At 32.1% G+C, this 14697-nt stretch overlaps 1 protein-coding gene across 1 annotated transcript; it reads right to left on the bottom strand.

Annotated features, from left to right (window-relative positions):
* Positions 1-10382: 10382 nt before the first annotated feature.
* LOC121114019 (uncharacterized) lies at positions 10383-14431 on the bottom strand. The gene is made up of 8 exons (XM_040707826.2): positions 14081-14431; positions 13547-13941; positions 13308-13491; positions 13106-13254; positions 12804-13032; positions 11407-11652; positions 11027-11346; positions 10383-10961 (listed from the first exon to the last, which is right to left on the bottom strand). Exons 1-8 carry the CDS (start codon positions 14282-14284, stop codon positions 10475-10477), a joined length of 2214 nt encoding a protein of 737 aa, XP_040563760.1. The 5' UTR covers positions 14285-14431; the 3' UTR covers positions 10383-10474.
* Between the last annotated feature and the right edge of the window lie 266 nt (positions 14432-14697).

Here is a 14697-nt window from a genome sequence, read left to right as displayed (position 1 = left end):
GTAATAAAACAAAATTCGTCTGTTTGTCGACGCATAATTACTCTGAGCAATAACGGGTACTTCTCCTAGTTGAATAATAATTATATTGTTGGGAAGAAGGGCCTAACTTCTACAAATTGATTCTGAGCATTTTTCATGTTTTGTTTTGCAGAAAGGTTGCAAGATACAATAAATGTAACTTCATGATGCAGGGGCGTCCGTAGGATTGATTATATTTGGAGGGGAAGGGGCTTGGTTTTAGAAATTTTTTGAAAAAAATCCCAAAATTAATTTTATTATAGGGGAAAAAAATCAAAAATCCGCAGTTATTCACTATAAAAAAAAATTTGAAATTTTTTTCAAAATCTACAGATTTTCATAAAAAAAAATTAAAAATGAAAAAAATTATTAAATTATTATTAAATTAAAATTTTTAAATCCACGGCTTTCACAAAAAATTAAATTTTTTCAAAAAATTTTGCAATATTAATTTTTAGATTTTTTAATACAGAGCTTTCTCAAAAATTAAATTTTTAGGAGAAAAATTTGTAATAATTTTTTTGCTGTTCACAAAAAAAAATTATGGAAAAAATTTCAAAAATTAATTTGTTTGGAAAAAAAAATCAAAAATCCAAAGCTATTCAAAAAAAACTTTGAGAAAAATTTCACTTCTAATAATTAAATTTTGTAGTAAAAAGCAACAATTCCTTCCTTTGGGGCGGGGGCTACAAATCTTCTGCCCCCCTGCGGACGCCCCTGTAATGTAGTGCCTTTTTTACATATTATATTTATTTTCATGTGAATACCCTTGTATTTACATACTTTATATAAAATATATCGCAATTAATGTATTTATATTTGAGAGTGTAGGAGTTGAAATATATTTATGTAGGTATAAATGTTTAATTTAAAGCATATAGCCTTGTAGTATATTATGTACACCAAAACAAATATTTCACGATGCGAAATGATAATAATAACTACTCCCTAATAATGATTATTAATGAGGCTTGCGAGTTATGCTAATGGCTCCTTTGAAACAAGAGGAGTTTATTATCTTGAATATAAATTTGAAATATTTAAGTATATTATATGGTAACACCATTATTTTTATTATTATTGTTGATTGATCCATGTCTGGATGTTAAATCCATATTCAAATACAAGACAATCTTCTATTTTTTGCATAAAATAGTTGACTAAATATAATTTGATTTCAGTCAAGTGTTAGATTGTTTCTGATTCGCAGTATATGCTCAGCGTTTTTTAATTTCCCAGAGTTGCTATCCTAATTCATTTATTCTTGGTGAGGGATCATCTTAGTATAAGTTGCGTGTGTTCATGAATTACAGTGCAGGGGAGTCCGCGGGATTAAATATTTTTGTGAAAAAAATTTCAAAAATCCAAAACTGTTTACAAAAGATTACATTTTTTGAAAAGAACATCAAATATTAAATTTTTTGGCGAAGATTTTTAAAAATCCTTACAAATTCATAGAAAATTAAATTTTTTTGAAAAAAAAAATGGAAAAATTAAATTTATTTGATTTTTTTTTCTGGGGGGAGTAGGCAAATATTAAATTTTATGCAAAAATTTCATATCAATTGATCCACAGCTTTTCACAAAAAATTAAATTTTTGGGTAAAAAATTTCAAAAATCAAAAGATGTTTACAAAAGAGTACATTTTTGAAAAAGAACATCAAATATTAAATTTTTTGGCGAAATTTTTTAAAAATCCATATAAATTCATAGAAAATTAATTTTTTTGAAAAAAATTAGAAAAATTAAATTTATTTTAAACAATTTCAAATAAATTTTTTTTTTTAAATGTCAATAATTCACAAAAAGTTAAATTTTCGGAAAAGAAATTTCAAAAATCCAAAGTCGCTTACAAAAGATTACATTTTTTGAGAAAAAAATTCTAAAATAAATTTTTGAAAAGTACCTCAAATATTAAATTTTTCGGCGAAATTTTTTAAAAATCCATACAAATTCATAGAAAATTAAATTTTTTGAAAAAAATTTCAAATACCATTTTTTTTTTTAAATATCAATAATTCACAACTTTTCACAAAAAGATAAATTTTCGGGAAAGAAATTCCAAAATCCAAAGTTGCTTAGAAAAGATGACATTTTTTGAAAAAAAAATTCTAAAATAAATTTTTGAAAAGTACCTCAAATATTAAATTTTTCGGCGAAATTTTTTAAAAATCCATACAAATTCATAGAAAATTAATTTTTTTGAAAAAAATTTCAAATACCATTTTTTTTTTTAAATATCAATAATTCACAACTTTTCACAAAAAGGGGGGGGGGCTACTGCACCTTCAGCCCACCCTCTGCGTTGAGTAACACTGTGGATTGGTTGTGGTTTAAGTCCTTAATGGACTTAATGGAATATATGTCTTTATTGGACTCGGAGTATGTATAATTGATGATTGACATTGGAGTAATTCATGTCTATGTTCTTATTTGATAAGGAGTCTTATTTGTGATTTTTCCTTTCCTCTCGTGGTTGCTTGTAGCTAACCTAATAAAACGTAGTAACCGCTAAGCTACGCTTCTCCCAAACATTTTTCTAATTGTCCAGGTCACTGCGTTAATTTTCAATCTTTTGGTTTTGCTTTTTATGTTCTGGCAGGTCATATTTTTTACAACTCTAGAAATAACTTTTAAAATCAATATACAAAGCTGTGCATAAGTCATTTTTTATGAGATATGAGTGAATTATCGAGTCTTTGAGCTCGATAAATTGTGTTAATTCACCCAAAACTCAGGTAAGGCAAGTTATAGGAGCGCAGGTGAAATATAGAATGAAGTTTTCCGTCAATTTAATTCATTAAAATGTTGTCTAGACCCTAGAGTATTTATGACAGCAGACAGTGAGTCCTATTTGACGTGTTAAAGTCAAGTTTCCATTTTCTAACTCAAGTTCAAGTCGAATCATCATCTTTTAACTTCGAGTTGATTTTAGAGTTGCAGCTTAATTAGACTTTGTCTACACATCTTGATGCAAAAAACATTCTTTGTCGAATACATTTCGTCTAGTCATAGGTGAAGAAGTTAACCCTGGTACAAGTCCCATACTCTGGCTTTACGTAAAGATGATCAAGGGTATTTTTTGGAGTTGGCAAACTGAAGAGTAAAATTTATTATCCTAATTTATTGTCATTTTTAGTTAACTCCTGAACTTTATTTTCTACTCTAAATGCACATAAAATACAGAGAGTAGCCTTGAAGATTTGTTATTGAGCTATAATATCAAGTCCTTGTTGGACTCAGTGTATAATTGAAGATCGATATCTGAGCAATTCTTCCCTATATCTTTGTTAATTTATTTCTCTCCCTCGTTACAGCTGCTTGTAGCCAATCTAATGACAAGTCATGACACCTAAGCTCCTCTCATGCAAAATATCCTTCAAATTGTCAGGCTTACCATATTGATTTTCTGTTCTTTTTTTTTTAACATCCCCAAAATACTCACAATTATCATAACTAGTTATGAAAATGTAATCTAATATATGTATAAAAACCTCTACCCACTAAATAATTAATTCCCTGTAGTCATCCAACACTAACGATAAATGTATGAGTACCATATTTAAGTTATCTAAAGTTTAATGATTATATGTCTTTTTTTTATTGATGATAAAATGTGTATCAAATGTGACATGCAATAAAAATACGAAAAACAGAATGATAGGTAGAATGAACCATCAGCAAAAAATAAAAATACTTCTATTCTACTAAAACTACTATTAATTTTAAGCTACTTCAACTGAGTAAAACTGAGAGGACAGTGGCGGAAGAGTCCGCAGGACTATAATTAGGGGGGGGGGGCTAGGTTTTTTTTTTTTTTAATTCAAAAATCCACAGCCATTTACAAAAAATTAAACTTTTTCGAAAATAAATTAAAACTTTTGACTTTTTTGGAGAAAAATTTCAAAAATTTATAGCTATTCAGAGAAAATTAAATTTTATGAAAAAATATTGAGAAATGAAAAGTCAAAAAATAATTTTTTTGTATAAAAATTTCAAATATAAAGTTTTTGTAAAATATATTAAAATATTAAATTTTTGGTAAAAAATTTCAATAATGCATAGTTTTTCACAGAAAATTAAATTTGAAAAATATGTTTTTTTTTTGTTTTTTTAAACTTGAAAAATTAAATTACATTTCAAATATTAAACTTTCCAGTAAAAATGAAAAACTCCTTAATTTAGGGGGATCGTTGTTAAATAGCGAATTTGATTGGTTGAAAGAGATTATATAAAAAAAGGAATAAAAACCATTGGTAGCCTTGCATCTTTTAAAAAACTTCTCCTGAGTATTATACTAATCGTCATCAAAGTAACTCCCACTAACTGTTCTCTTATATGCATCATGCCGAAGAAAACTTGCCTTTTTTCATGGGAGGCTTTTCAACGGAGGTACTGATGTGTGGAACTATGATTTGGAGAAATAAAAGTATGTCTGGCTGTTTGAGCGGTTTATTGTGCACATCTCGTTATTTATGGCAAGTAATCCGCCACTCCAAAACCTCCCATCACATCAATAACTTAAAATTATTCAAGAAACATAAGATTAAAGGAGACGAAGGATAATTAAACACCACATTTAATTTGGACGTAGCAAAGTTATTTGTGTCTTGTAACATCCCTTTGAATGTTCTGGATCATCCCAATTTCTCCAAGTTCATTGAAAAATTTACTGGAAAAACTACTCCAGGTAGATGGGTCCTTAACAACGTGGTCAGGGAAGTATTTATGTCAATCAGTTTTGAATATTATAAAAGAAGAGGTGGAAGAAAAGGTCATTTTCGTTGCATTAGATGAGACAGGAGATCATCAAGGGAGGTCAATGACAACAATTTTGACTGGACATTTGGACGGATATTTCTGTGTGAGACCCTACCTTATTGACTTGATTGATTTTGAGATTACAAACGCAAAAAACGTTAAGAACATCCTAATAAGCTTAGTTTATAAGTTATTGGGAGACGATTTTGTCCCGTGTAGACTTAAAGTTTTCATCACTGATGCCGCCTTGTATTGTTTCAAAGCAAGAGAATACCTTCGAAAAAAAGTCCCGGAATTCATTCACATAGCATGTGTTCTTCATAGATTAAATAGGGTAAAATCATGCGATAAATTATTATAGTTTGCATATAATTTAGCATATTGATATTCGTAACCTAGTATTTATGTTATGCAAATTAATACTATTTGTATCATACAATAAATTATAACTAACATAAAGCCATTTTCTTGATAATATTATTTTAGTTGAATAGTACTAAGTTCATTGAGATATCTTATAAGTATGTTTGAAATTACCCATCGGCCCTGAAGTATGATTTATGAATAGAGGTTTGTTTATGTCCGAAATAAAACAGAGGAACCAGATAGTTGAAGTTGTATTTGCGGGGGCGCATACGCAAAACATGATTCCCACAACTCTAACATTGCATTGCTTGATTTTCCACATGGTGTTACTGTATTGCTTCACGCAACCTTTTCTCTGTAAAAAAACAAAAAAAGACCCAGTCATTTTGTAGTTAGCGAAAAAAAAAATAAGAAATGTAGAACCCTACGTATCATAATTAAGGTTTGAAGAATTGTAATTGTCTAGCTTGTTTATCTTTTTGTTTCTAAATGCAACGATAAATATTCAACTAACATACCTATATAATTCAGAACAAGTAGAATTCTATCTATTATTATCTAAGGCAAAAAAGTCTCAAAACGAAAATGTCGCAATGCAAAACAGTACAAGGCGAAAGCGTTAAAAGGCAAAAAGCGTTAAAATGTTCAAGACGAATCCTCCTGACACGATTAAACATATTTCCCTAAATCAATTCAATTATATTCAAAAAAGCCATGACAACAAAAAGGATCCGATTCAATCATCCAAGATAGAGCCCTGGAAGCCAGTGTTCACTTCGTCACCTATTTTCAGTTTCTTTTCGTCATGTCTCGTCTCGTTTTCGTCATCCAATAGTTTTTGTCAGTCACTAGTCTTTTTCATCATTTCGTCAGCTTTCGTCTTCGTCATAGTTTCTTCTGCGTCAGACATCGTCATTGTTTCGTCTGGGTTAGACATCGTCATTGTTTCGTCTGGGTTAGACATCGTCATTGTTTCGTCATAGTTATGTTTTATTTCGGCTTCGTCAGAATTTTGTAAGAGTTTCGTCTTCGTCAGAATTTCGTCTTTGTCAGAGTAACCTCTGCATTGGAAACAATTCTTCTAGTTTGATTTATATTTTGTTATTAATTAATAAAGTCTGAAAAATTCGGGTTATAAAGTACAAAAAAATATGTCAATATGGGCCGGAGTAGGTTCATAACCCACAACCAAATCATTGTAATTGGCAAAGGAAACCCTTAGTCGAGACTCTATTTATTTTTTCTGCCCACAGGAAGTGCAGCAACGAGTCACTTAGTGGGTTCATAACCTAACTTCAATTCACTGTTTTTCATTTGACTTCCTACTGGGTTTGCAAAGGCTTCCGCAAGGGGTGGCTTCGAGGGACTGGTGCCCTCCCCAAATTAAGGATTTTTTGTTTTTATTAGAAATTTGTTTTCGCTATTCTGGCAAATTATGCAGCAGAGCAAAAAAATTGACATTAATTTTTTTTTCCAAATAATTTAATTCTCTCTACATAGCTATGTATTTTTGAAATTTTTTCAAAAAATTTAATATTTAAAAATTACTTTAAAAAAAAATTAAACGAGAAAGCTAATGGAGACATTCAAGACATTCTTTAAGTTGGCTAATAGACAGTGGTTTGTTCATAATGACTTCTGAGATTGTGATTGATGGGGATTTCCATGCACAAGTTTAATTTCACAACACGTGGTCCTAGGATTATAATCGACTATTAGAAGGGAATCCTAATGCTCAATGAAGCGGTGGCGGTGAACTACATTCTCTACCAGTGGTTCAATTGCACAACCAATGAGCTTGGGTGTATTATAGGATATTGAAAGGGATCCTTAATTCTCAGGGAACCGATGGGGGGGGGGGTGTATTATAGAATATCAAAAGGGGTCCTTGATGCTCAGGGAAGTGGTGGGTAATGATCAACTTTTTGGATCAGTGGTTCCCTTGTACAACTGGAGTGTAATATAATATATTAGAAGGGGTTCTTGATACTAAGGATAGTGATGGAGATAGGTTTTGATCCCTCTTAGAGACCAGCTGTCTACCTGCACAATCTGTTAGCAGAGGTATATCTTGCAAAATAGAATTTAGTCTCGCGTGATAATTTCTTATTATACAATAGTTTGATTATGTGAACGCTATATCTATTTCAATGAAAATATACCAGGGATTGCTATCAAATCCTTAATGATCACATTGTTTAGCATTGAACTGTTTAATAATCAAATTACCCACAATCATTTTACCTGACAATGTAAATGAACTTAAAATGACCATTGACCCCTCTATTGGAAATTTTATAAATTGATCGGGCATTTTGCACAATGCCCGCTTTGATGGGAATTTTGCACATTGCCCACTCTGACGTGCATTTTACACATTGTCGATAACACATACATACACAAACACTTAATTATTAATTAAATTTAATACGCTTTAAGGAAATTTTTGTGTTCTGAGTTTGTTGTAGGACCATGGGGGCATGTTGCACGAACCATCAGCATCAGTAATTGCATCGATATTTTTTGGGTTTCTAATCGTAAGTAAGTAGATTTTGTCAGAGTTTCGTCAGTGTCATAATATCTTAACCTTCGTCAGACATTGTCATTGTTTCGTCGTAGTTATCTTTTATCTCGTTTCTGTCAGTTTTGTCTTCGTCAGAGTTTCGTCTTTGTCTCATCTTTGACATGGTTTTTATCAGTTTTTTGTCTTCGTCATGATTTTTGTTAAACTTTCGTCTTTGTCTCGTCTTTGTCGCGAAAAAAAAGTTTCGTTAAGGAAATGATTTCGTCTTCGTCAGGCTTGACGAAGTTAACACTCCTGGGAGCACAAGTTAGTAAGAAATTAATGTTTAGTGATGTAAATCGTGTGTATTTTTTAGCTGGCCCACATTTTTGGAAGTGGTAGTTTGAAGAATGGATTTTCTATTCCTCAGCTGTTGTCATTATTATTTAACTCCTGAGTAGAACTTATTTTTCATATAATATGGTAACTATAATATTTCTTATGCCAGGATGTTCCCAAACTTTACATTGCATGGGCCACATACACTAATGTATTTTTAGCTGAGGTCCCCTTTATACGAAACATGTGTACTATATATATGTAGACTGAAAGCAATCCTCAATTCTCCCTTCACGGCCCACATTTTGAAAACCATTGTCTTAAGCAACCTTAATTTCCGGCAAGCATGTTGGAACTAGGGGCACCACGCACTCTGCATATAAGGTAGCTGCAAGCCTGTTTGTATCTTATATCATTTCCTAGGCCCGAACTTTCAAGCGACGCCCCTTGTTTTAAGTGCCTGGTACCAAACTGAGCATGTATTAAACCGAACCGAGACCGAAACCGTTGAAGTGAAAGAACCGTTACCGGTACTAATAGAACGGCTGAACCTGAACCGGGTACAACCTTGCTAAACATTAATGTCTTACAAAATTGAGCTCCCTGAGATCTATCTAGGAGGAAAATTGCATCCTTTTTATTTTATTACTTTTTTTAAAACAAATATTATACAAAATTAACAAATAGACATAGCATATCTATATTTTTTGGAAAGCCGACAACAATTTATGTTAAATTAGCATTTCTATCTGCTATTTTTATTACTTAGAAGTTAAAAAAAGTAAAAGTTATATATAAATTCAACTTTCACCCTATATTAATATTGCAACTAAATTAATTGTACATTCTTATGGGGTTTATTTTGACCCAATACCGTCCAAAACTAAATTTACGTCTAATTGTACGTACACATCCTTCAATGACGGAGAGGTTTATTGTGAGCTATGAAATTATTTTTTGCACCTTCTATACTTTTTGATCAAAAATATGTAGTTTTATTAATCGATTTATAAATTTCATTCTATATTTTAACAACTTTACATAAAATTAGCTTATATACATTATTTCTAAAATTACCACAAACATACTTTATACATTTATAACATACTAGGATTAGTATCCGGAATTGTTAGGTGTGGACGAACAGACATATTTTGGTTTATAAAATAGAAAATAACTCCCCAAGAAACCTCCGTGTTACACTCTGTTTTTCATAAACAAGTATTTACTCAATACTAGAATGTTTTCTCCCCAAGAATGAAAAAATAATAATAGCTAGAGAAAAAATACCTTGCAATGCTTGAGCTACACATTCTATATCCTAAACTTAACCTAAAGTCACATTCATTATTTCTTAATTTTATACAATGTACTTATTGTCTTTTTTTTAAATAAACTGCACACGCTCGACGCCATATCCAAAACACCTGTGAGATCTCATGAATGACAATAGATGAAAATAATCTTATAATGGAAAACAGCCTGGCTTTTTGAGGTTGTTATCTGAATATATGTTTTTATTTTGCCAAGCTGTTATCATTATTCTTAAAGATATAATATAAAAATATAAATCAACCAGTAGTTTGTGACGGACGTAAAGTAATACTGATGATTTGTTGCCGAATAATAAGTATAAGTCCTTGTTGGACTCAGAGTTGAAGTGAGGATCAACATCGAAGTAATTTTGCCTATATCATTGCTAGATAACATTTTTTTAATTTTGATCATATAACTTTTTTTTAGGAAATTAACTTATTTTAAAAATGGTGTCCATATTTCAGTAAATTAAAATAATATTTTTTTTTTACAAATAATTAATATAATATTTGTTAATGATGCTTTTCTTGGAAAATAATATTATTTCAATTTTTTAAAATGATCTTTTTAACCAATGGTCAAATTTTCTTGGGGCCTTTTTAAAGAGTGTTCCTTTTTCTAAAATGAACTTTATTGGAATATAAATTTCAAGTGCGGGACTCACTGTGACTGATTTGGCTTTAGGCTGGACCTGCATACAATCGAGATTTTACCTTATATTACATGTAATCAGACAATCCTGATTCTCGAAAAAAAAAAAAGCTAATAAGGTTTATGAAAATAACTTTTATTAAGGATTTCCTTCGTTCAGGAATGAGTTGCACCTTTGCATACCTATATCTTTATCTCTTAGGCATTTTTGAGTCGATTCTAAATGTTAGTAAAGTAATGTTCTCATAAATCTTAACTTTTTGAGCAAAAACACTAATATATGCATAACTATATACTTAGCTGAAATGCATTTTTTGAAAAGGTCAAATAATATTATATGCTTTGTGACAGTAGTTAGTTGTAACTTTATAATGATTCAGTATTTCAAAAATAAATAAAACTATATTCTATTATACATAACGTATGTAATGGCTTCCAAAATGTTTATTCTAACAAAAATAACAATACTTATTATTCATATATTTAAATATTATAGATAATAATTTACTTCTTATTGACTAATTGCGATAATCGTGGGACCCTCCATTTTGATTCACTCTCCGATGGGATTGCCTCCCATGAGAGTGAAATGAATGTCGCTCATAATCACGACGATCGCTGTATTGATTTGAGTTTCTCTGTTGGTAATGATTAGGAGGAGGTCTACGTTTGATATTACGGCGCTCGTCTTCTTCTCGCCATTGTCTACTCTCAGCCATCCTTTGTTTGGCCTTTTCTCGACGTTCACGGATTCTTATTTCATTTTCTAAATGTTCTTTTTGAATTTGCTCATAGTGTTCTCCACGTCGAAGTTTTCGAGAGGTTCCAGCACTCTTACTGGGAAGAGGAATATCCCCACCGTACAAATGTGGATGCATCATTTTATCATAGAGTTCTTCCTTTGCTTTTTCTTCCTCTTGTTTCTGATTTTTTAAAGCCAATCTTCGATTTTCTCGTTCCCGCATGCGATCCACTGCACGATAATCAGGATATCCTTCATCATTGCTTTGATTTTGTTGAAAAGTAAAATTAAGATAAGGTCCGGGAAGTATAATGAAAAATAATAATACCTCGGAAGCTTTTGAATGATTTCCTTTCGTGTTTTCTCCCGAGAGCGAGATCGTTTTTCTCTATCCGCTATTCTTTGAGCAAGGGATATGTGAGAGTCCAATTCGCGTCGTTTCCGTCTTTCTTCGTCATCTTTCTTCTTCTTCTTCTTTTTCTCTTTACGACGTTTCTTTTTCCCTTTTTTTTCCTTCTTACGTTTTTTACGATCTCCTTCATCATCAATATCTTCTTTTCCGTCCTCATCTTCCGTTGACGATGTTAGTCGGAGCTCTTCTTCTTCTTCGTCCTCTTCCTCACCCTCTTCCTCAGATTCATCCTCTCCCTAAAATATATATAATTTAAACTCCAAATAGTTATAAGCTCAATTATATAATACTCATACCTTCTCAATATTATTCTTGGATGATTCCTTGGGCTCATCTAATTTGGAAGTTTGTTCCTTCAATTTATTTTCCTCTTTCTTTTTCAGTCTATTGACCAATTTATCCCTTAAAAATTTTTCATCCCTATCTTTGTAATCCTCAAACCCCTGAGAAGAGCTCCGAGTAACTTTGTTCTTTGCCTCCCTTGCAGTTCGAAGCAAATCATTTTCTAAATTCTTGACATTATCGCTCTGTGACTTTACCGTCTGTTTAAAATAATTTTAGAAAAAAACTTTTTGACTCATTAAAGTTATATATGTGTAATGTCAGTTGACCATTAAAATTATATCAATTGTTTCTAAACGCGTTGGTTCTTACATTTTATATAAAATACATGATTGTATCAATTCACAGATTCAACCGAAATAAAAATCAATAAAATGTTATGGATAACTTAATTAGACGTTTCTACAAATTACAAAGGTTGAAGGTGTGATTAATACAAGGGCCCTACCCTTTTTTGTACAATAAAATATCTCAAGATGGTTCATCTATGAAATGACAGAGGCATCTTCAAGCTATGAAACTTTTAAAATAAGGATAGCAACAAAAATCCTCATTCAAGTTCGAAATCCTAAAATAATGAAGTGATTCAAACAGTCGTGTGTCGCATAATTATGTTACAGATAATCCCGATAAATATGCTACATATAATTTAATTGAACTTGCGGTGATTAAAAAGAAGAAATCAATGGCTTACAAAACTCAAAATCCCCGGCGACCCACAACTGCTCGATAATTTAATATAGGGTATCATATGAACACGGTTCTTTCCATTGTATATTTAAGTAAAGAGATTGATGATAACACGCACACTGAGAGTTCGATTGATTTTTCAAGTCTTTGAATATGCATTGTTTCACGGATGAGAACTTATCCAATGTAACCATATTGGATGTGGAAATTTTCCTATGGCTTAAGGCAATGGATGTAGGAAGTCATACAAAGAAGTAGGTTTTCATGGTTGGTAGAATACGTAGTTCAGTATCTTCATAGATCCTTAACGCCGAAGGAAAAACAAGAATACAAACGCACACGATACGCTCGATATATCTCAAACAATTCGTTTAACAACTTGGGTCCTTAATCTGCTTTATTGAATTCAAAATTCAGGGGTATTAAAGAAATCGTGAAAAATGTATTAGAAAAAGAAATATTTGATAGGAATAGTGTGAGTTGAAATAACTTTGTTATAAAAACACCATCAATAATTTCTAATACATTTTTCTGTCGAGACCCATTTTAGAACCACGTGTAAAAACAGGCTCTTATTTACTAATAAATTTCCCCTTTGCCGTAGATGTGGATGAAGTTATATGACGGAGAAGTGCGTGTAAATAGGAAATGAAATAATCACCTTGACCCGTTCTAATAATTCGTCCAAAATCCGTATGGACTCTAATTTTCTCTGAGCAATCAGTAATTTCCTTTCTTCTTCAGCTATTTTCTCATCGTCACTCTTAGTTTTGCCGAATATCTTTATTCGCCTACGTCGTTCCTCTCTCTCCATTTGTCTCTTCAGCTTCAATTGCTTCTGGAGACTCATATGACGCTCTTTTTCCTTTTTTGACTCTTCAAGCTCGCGTCTGAAATAAAGTATAAATCGTTCATTAATTGTAGATGGCTATGTCAATTTGAGCCGACTGGGAGAAACATTACAGTTCCTGAGCCTTTTTCAACTCCTCAAGCTCCTTTTTCCTTCTCTCAGTATCTTCTTTCTCAAGCTCATCCTCAATTAATTTTTTTCGTACTTGCAGTCGCTTTTTTATCGTGGACTCCGCCATATGTTTAGTCTTGTCAAAATCCACCTAAAAAACAATGTTCAATATTTTCGTGCATCCCTATTTGGAATCCAACTTACTTTAATATTAGAGACCCAAGATCTCTCTTCATATCTGTCCTTGTAGAGCAACTTCATTCCTTTGAGTGAATTCATTGCTTTAACGAATCCAATATACTCTTTATACTGAATGAATGCATCAAATACCAGATCTTGACCGAATGAAAAGGTTTTAATACCCGATATGCTTTCTTTCATTTGATCTCTAAGAAAATTTAATAATGAGAGAAGATCGGGAGGCTGAATGCTACTCTAGATACCTGTAGAGATCCAACATCGGAATGTCAATACCACGTATATCCCCAAAGGTGGAGAAGACTTTTTTAACCACAAGCTCTGAAGGCTTGTCACGCGTCATGCCAGAGCGATCATGCGCGTTTTTGAACCATTTGGTGGGTAGATTTTGAATATGTAGCGTGTCCGGCCTCTCTCCAGCCTTCATCTCATTCATGTTCTTATTATCACGAAAGAAGGAGTCCCAGTCTTGCCGGCTGGGGAAAACGGTCTTCGCCTCCGCGGCCCTCACTTTCAGCAGCTCATGAAAACCACTCAACTTGATTGTCTTCATATCCAGGTTCTTCAGCACTTGATCCATGCTTCCAAAGTTATCAATTTCCGCCTCAAAGCGAATGAATTCCAATGAGGATTTCGCAACCTGCCAAAGAGATTCAAGTTCACGTCATCACTCTCTTTTTCAACAAGACTTTACTTTGTAAACGGTATGAATAAATGACGTCATATAAGACAACAAACCAAATCCGTCAGGATAATTAATTTTTATGAATATAAATTACTTTGAAAACGCTGAAAATGAAGGGCTTGGCCATTTCCTTCACCTTTTCCATGACTTCCCAATTGGAGATTTTGGCACCCGACTTTTTATGCTGCGGAAGCTGAACGGAGACATTGAGGCGAGAAATGGGCTTCAAAAAGAGACTCTGGGGCTTGAATAAGTCAAGAATGTCCTTTGTATCATGACAGCTTTGAATGACACTCATTTTTCCCTAATTCTTGTCCGTGTAGAGTCCGTCGATCACCAAGTACTATTATTATTTATTTAATTAATATAATAAGTAACACCATGTCTCAGATGCTTCTCTTAAAGTTTCACTCTGATAATAGAGATAGAAAGAGAAAACTTAACTAAAAAAAAAGAGAAGAAAAAGAATGGAGCTAGAAAGAGAGTGAGAAAAAGAGACGCTTCTTGCCACTGCTCCAGATATTAATATACATAATTACAGGACCTCAGCTAGGATCCATACCCCTTAATTGAAAGTTCCAATCCGCAATATCTACTAGCTACTTTATTAAACTAACTAACTAGTCAGAAATATATGGACCATGTACATATAAAACGTACTTTTTAAAATACCTTTATGATTCATTAAACACTTGATCTCAAAGTAGTTTA

The sequence above is a fragment of the Lepeophtheirus salmonis genome, chromosome 3 (assembly GCF_016086655.4).
Source record: "Lepeophtheirus salmonis chromosome 3, UVic_Lsal_1.4, whole genome shotgun sequence".
In the NCBI taxonomy this organism is placed as follows: Eukaryota; Metazoa; Arthropoda; class Copepoda; order Siphonostomatoida; family Caligidae; genus Lepeophtheirus; species Lepeophtheirus salmonis.
Note: the sequence above shows the minus strand (reverse complement) of the source record. Positions and strands in the feature narration are given on the sequence as shown.

Coding starts and splice junctions, on each gene's coding strand:
- LOC121114019 (XM_040707826.2), bottom strand. CDS start 14,284: ATGAGTGTCATTCAAAGCTGTCATGATACAAAGGACATTCTTGACTTA. Junction 11,653..12,803: donor AATTATTAGAACGGGTCAAG/GTGATTATTTCA, acceptor TATTTTAAACAG/ACGGTAAAGTCACAGAGCGA. Junction 11,347..11,406: donor CCAAGAATAATATTGAGAAG/GTATGAGTATTA, acceptor TATATATTTTAG/GGAGAGGATGAATCTGAGGA.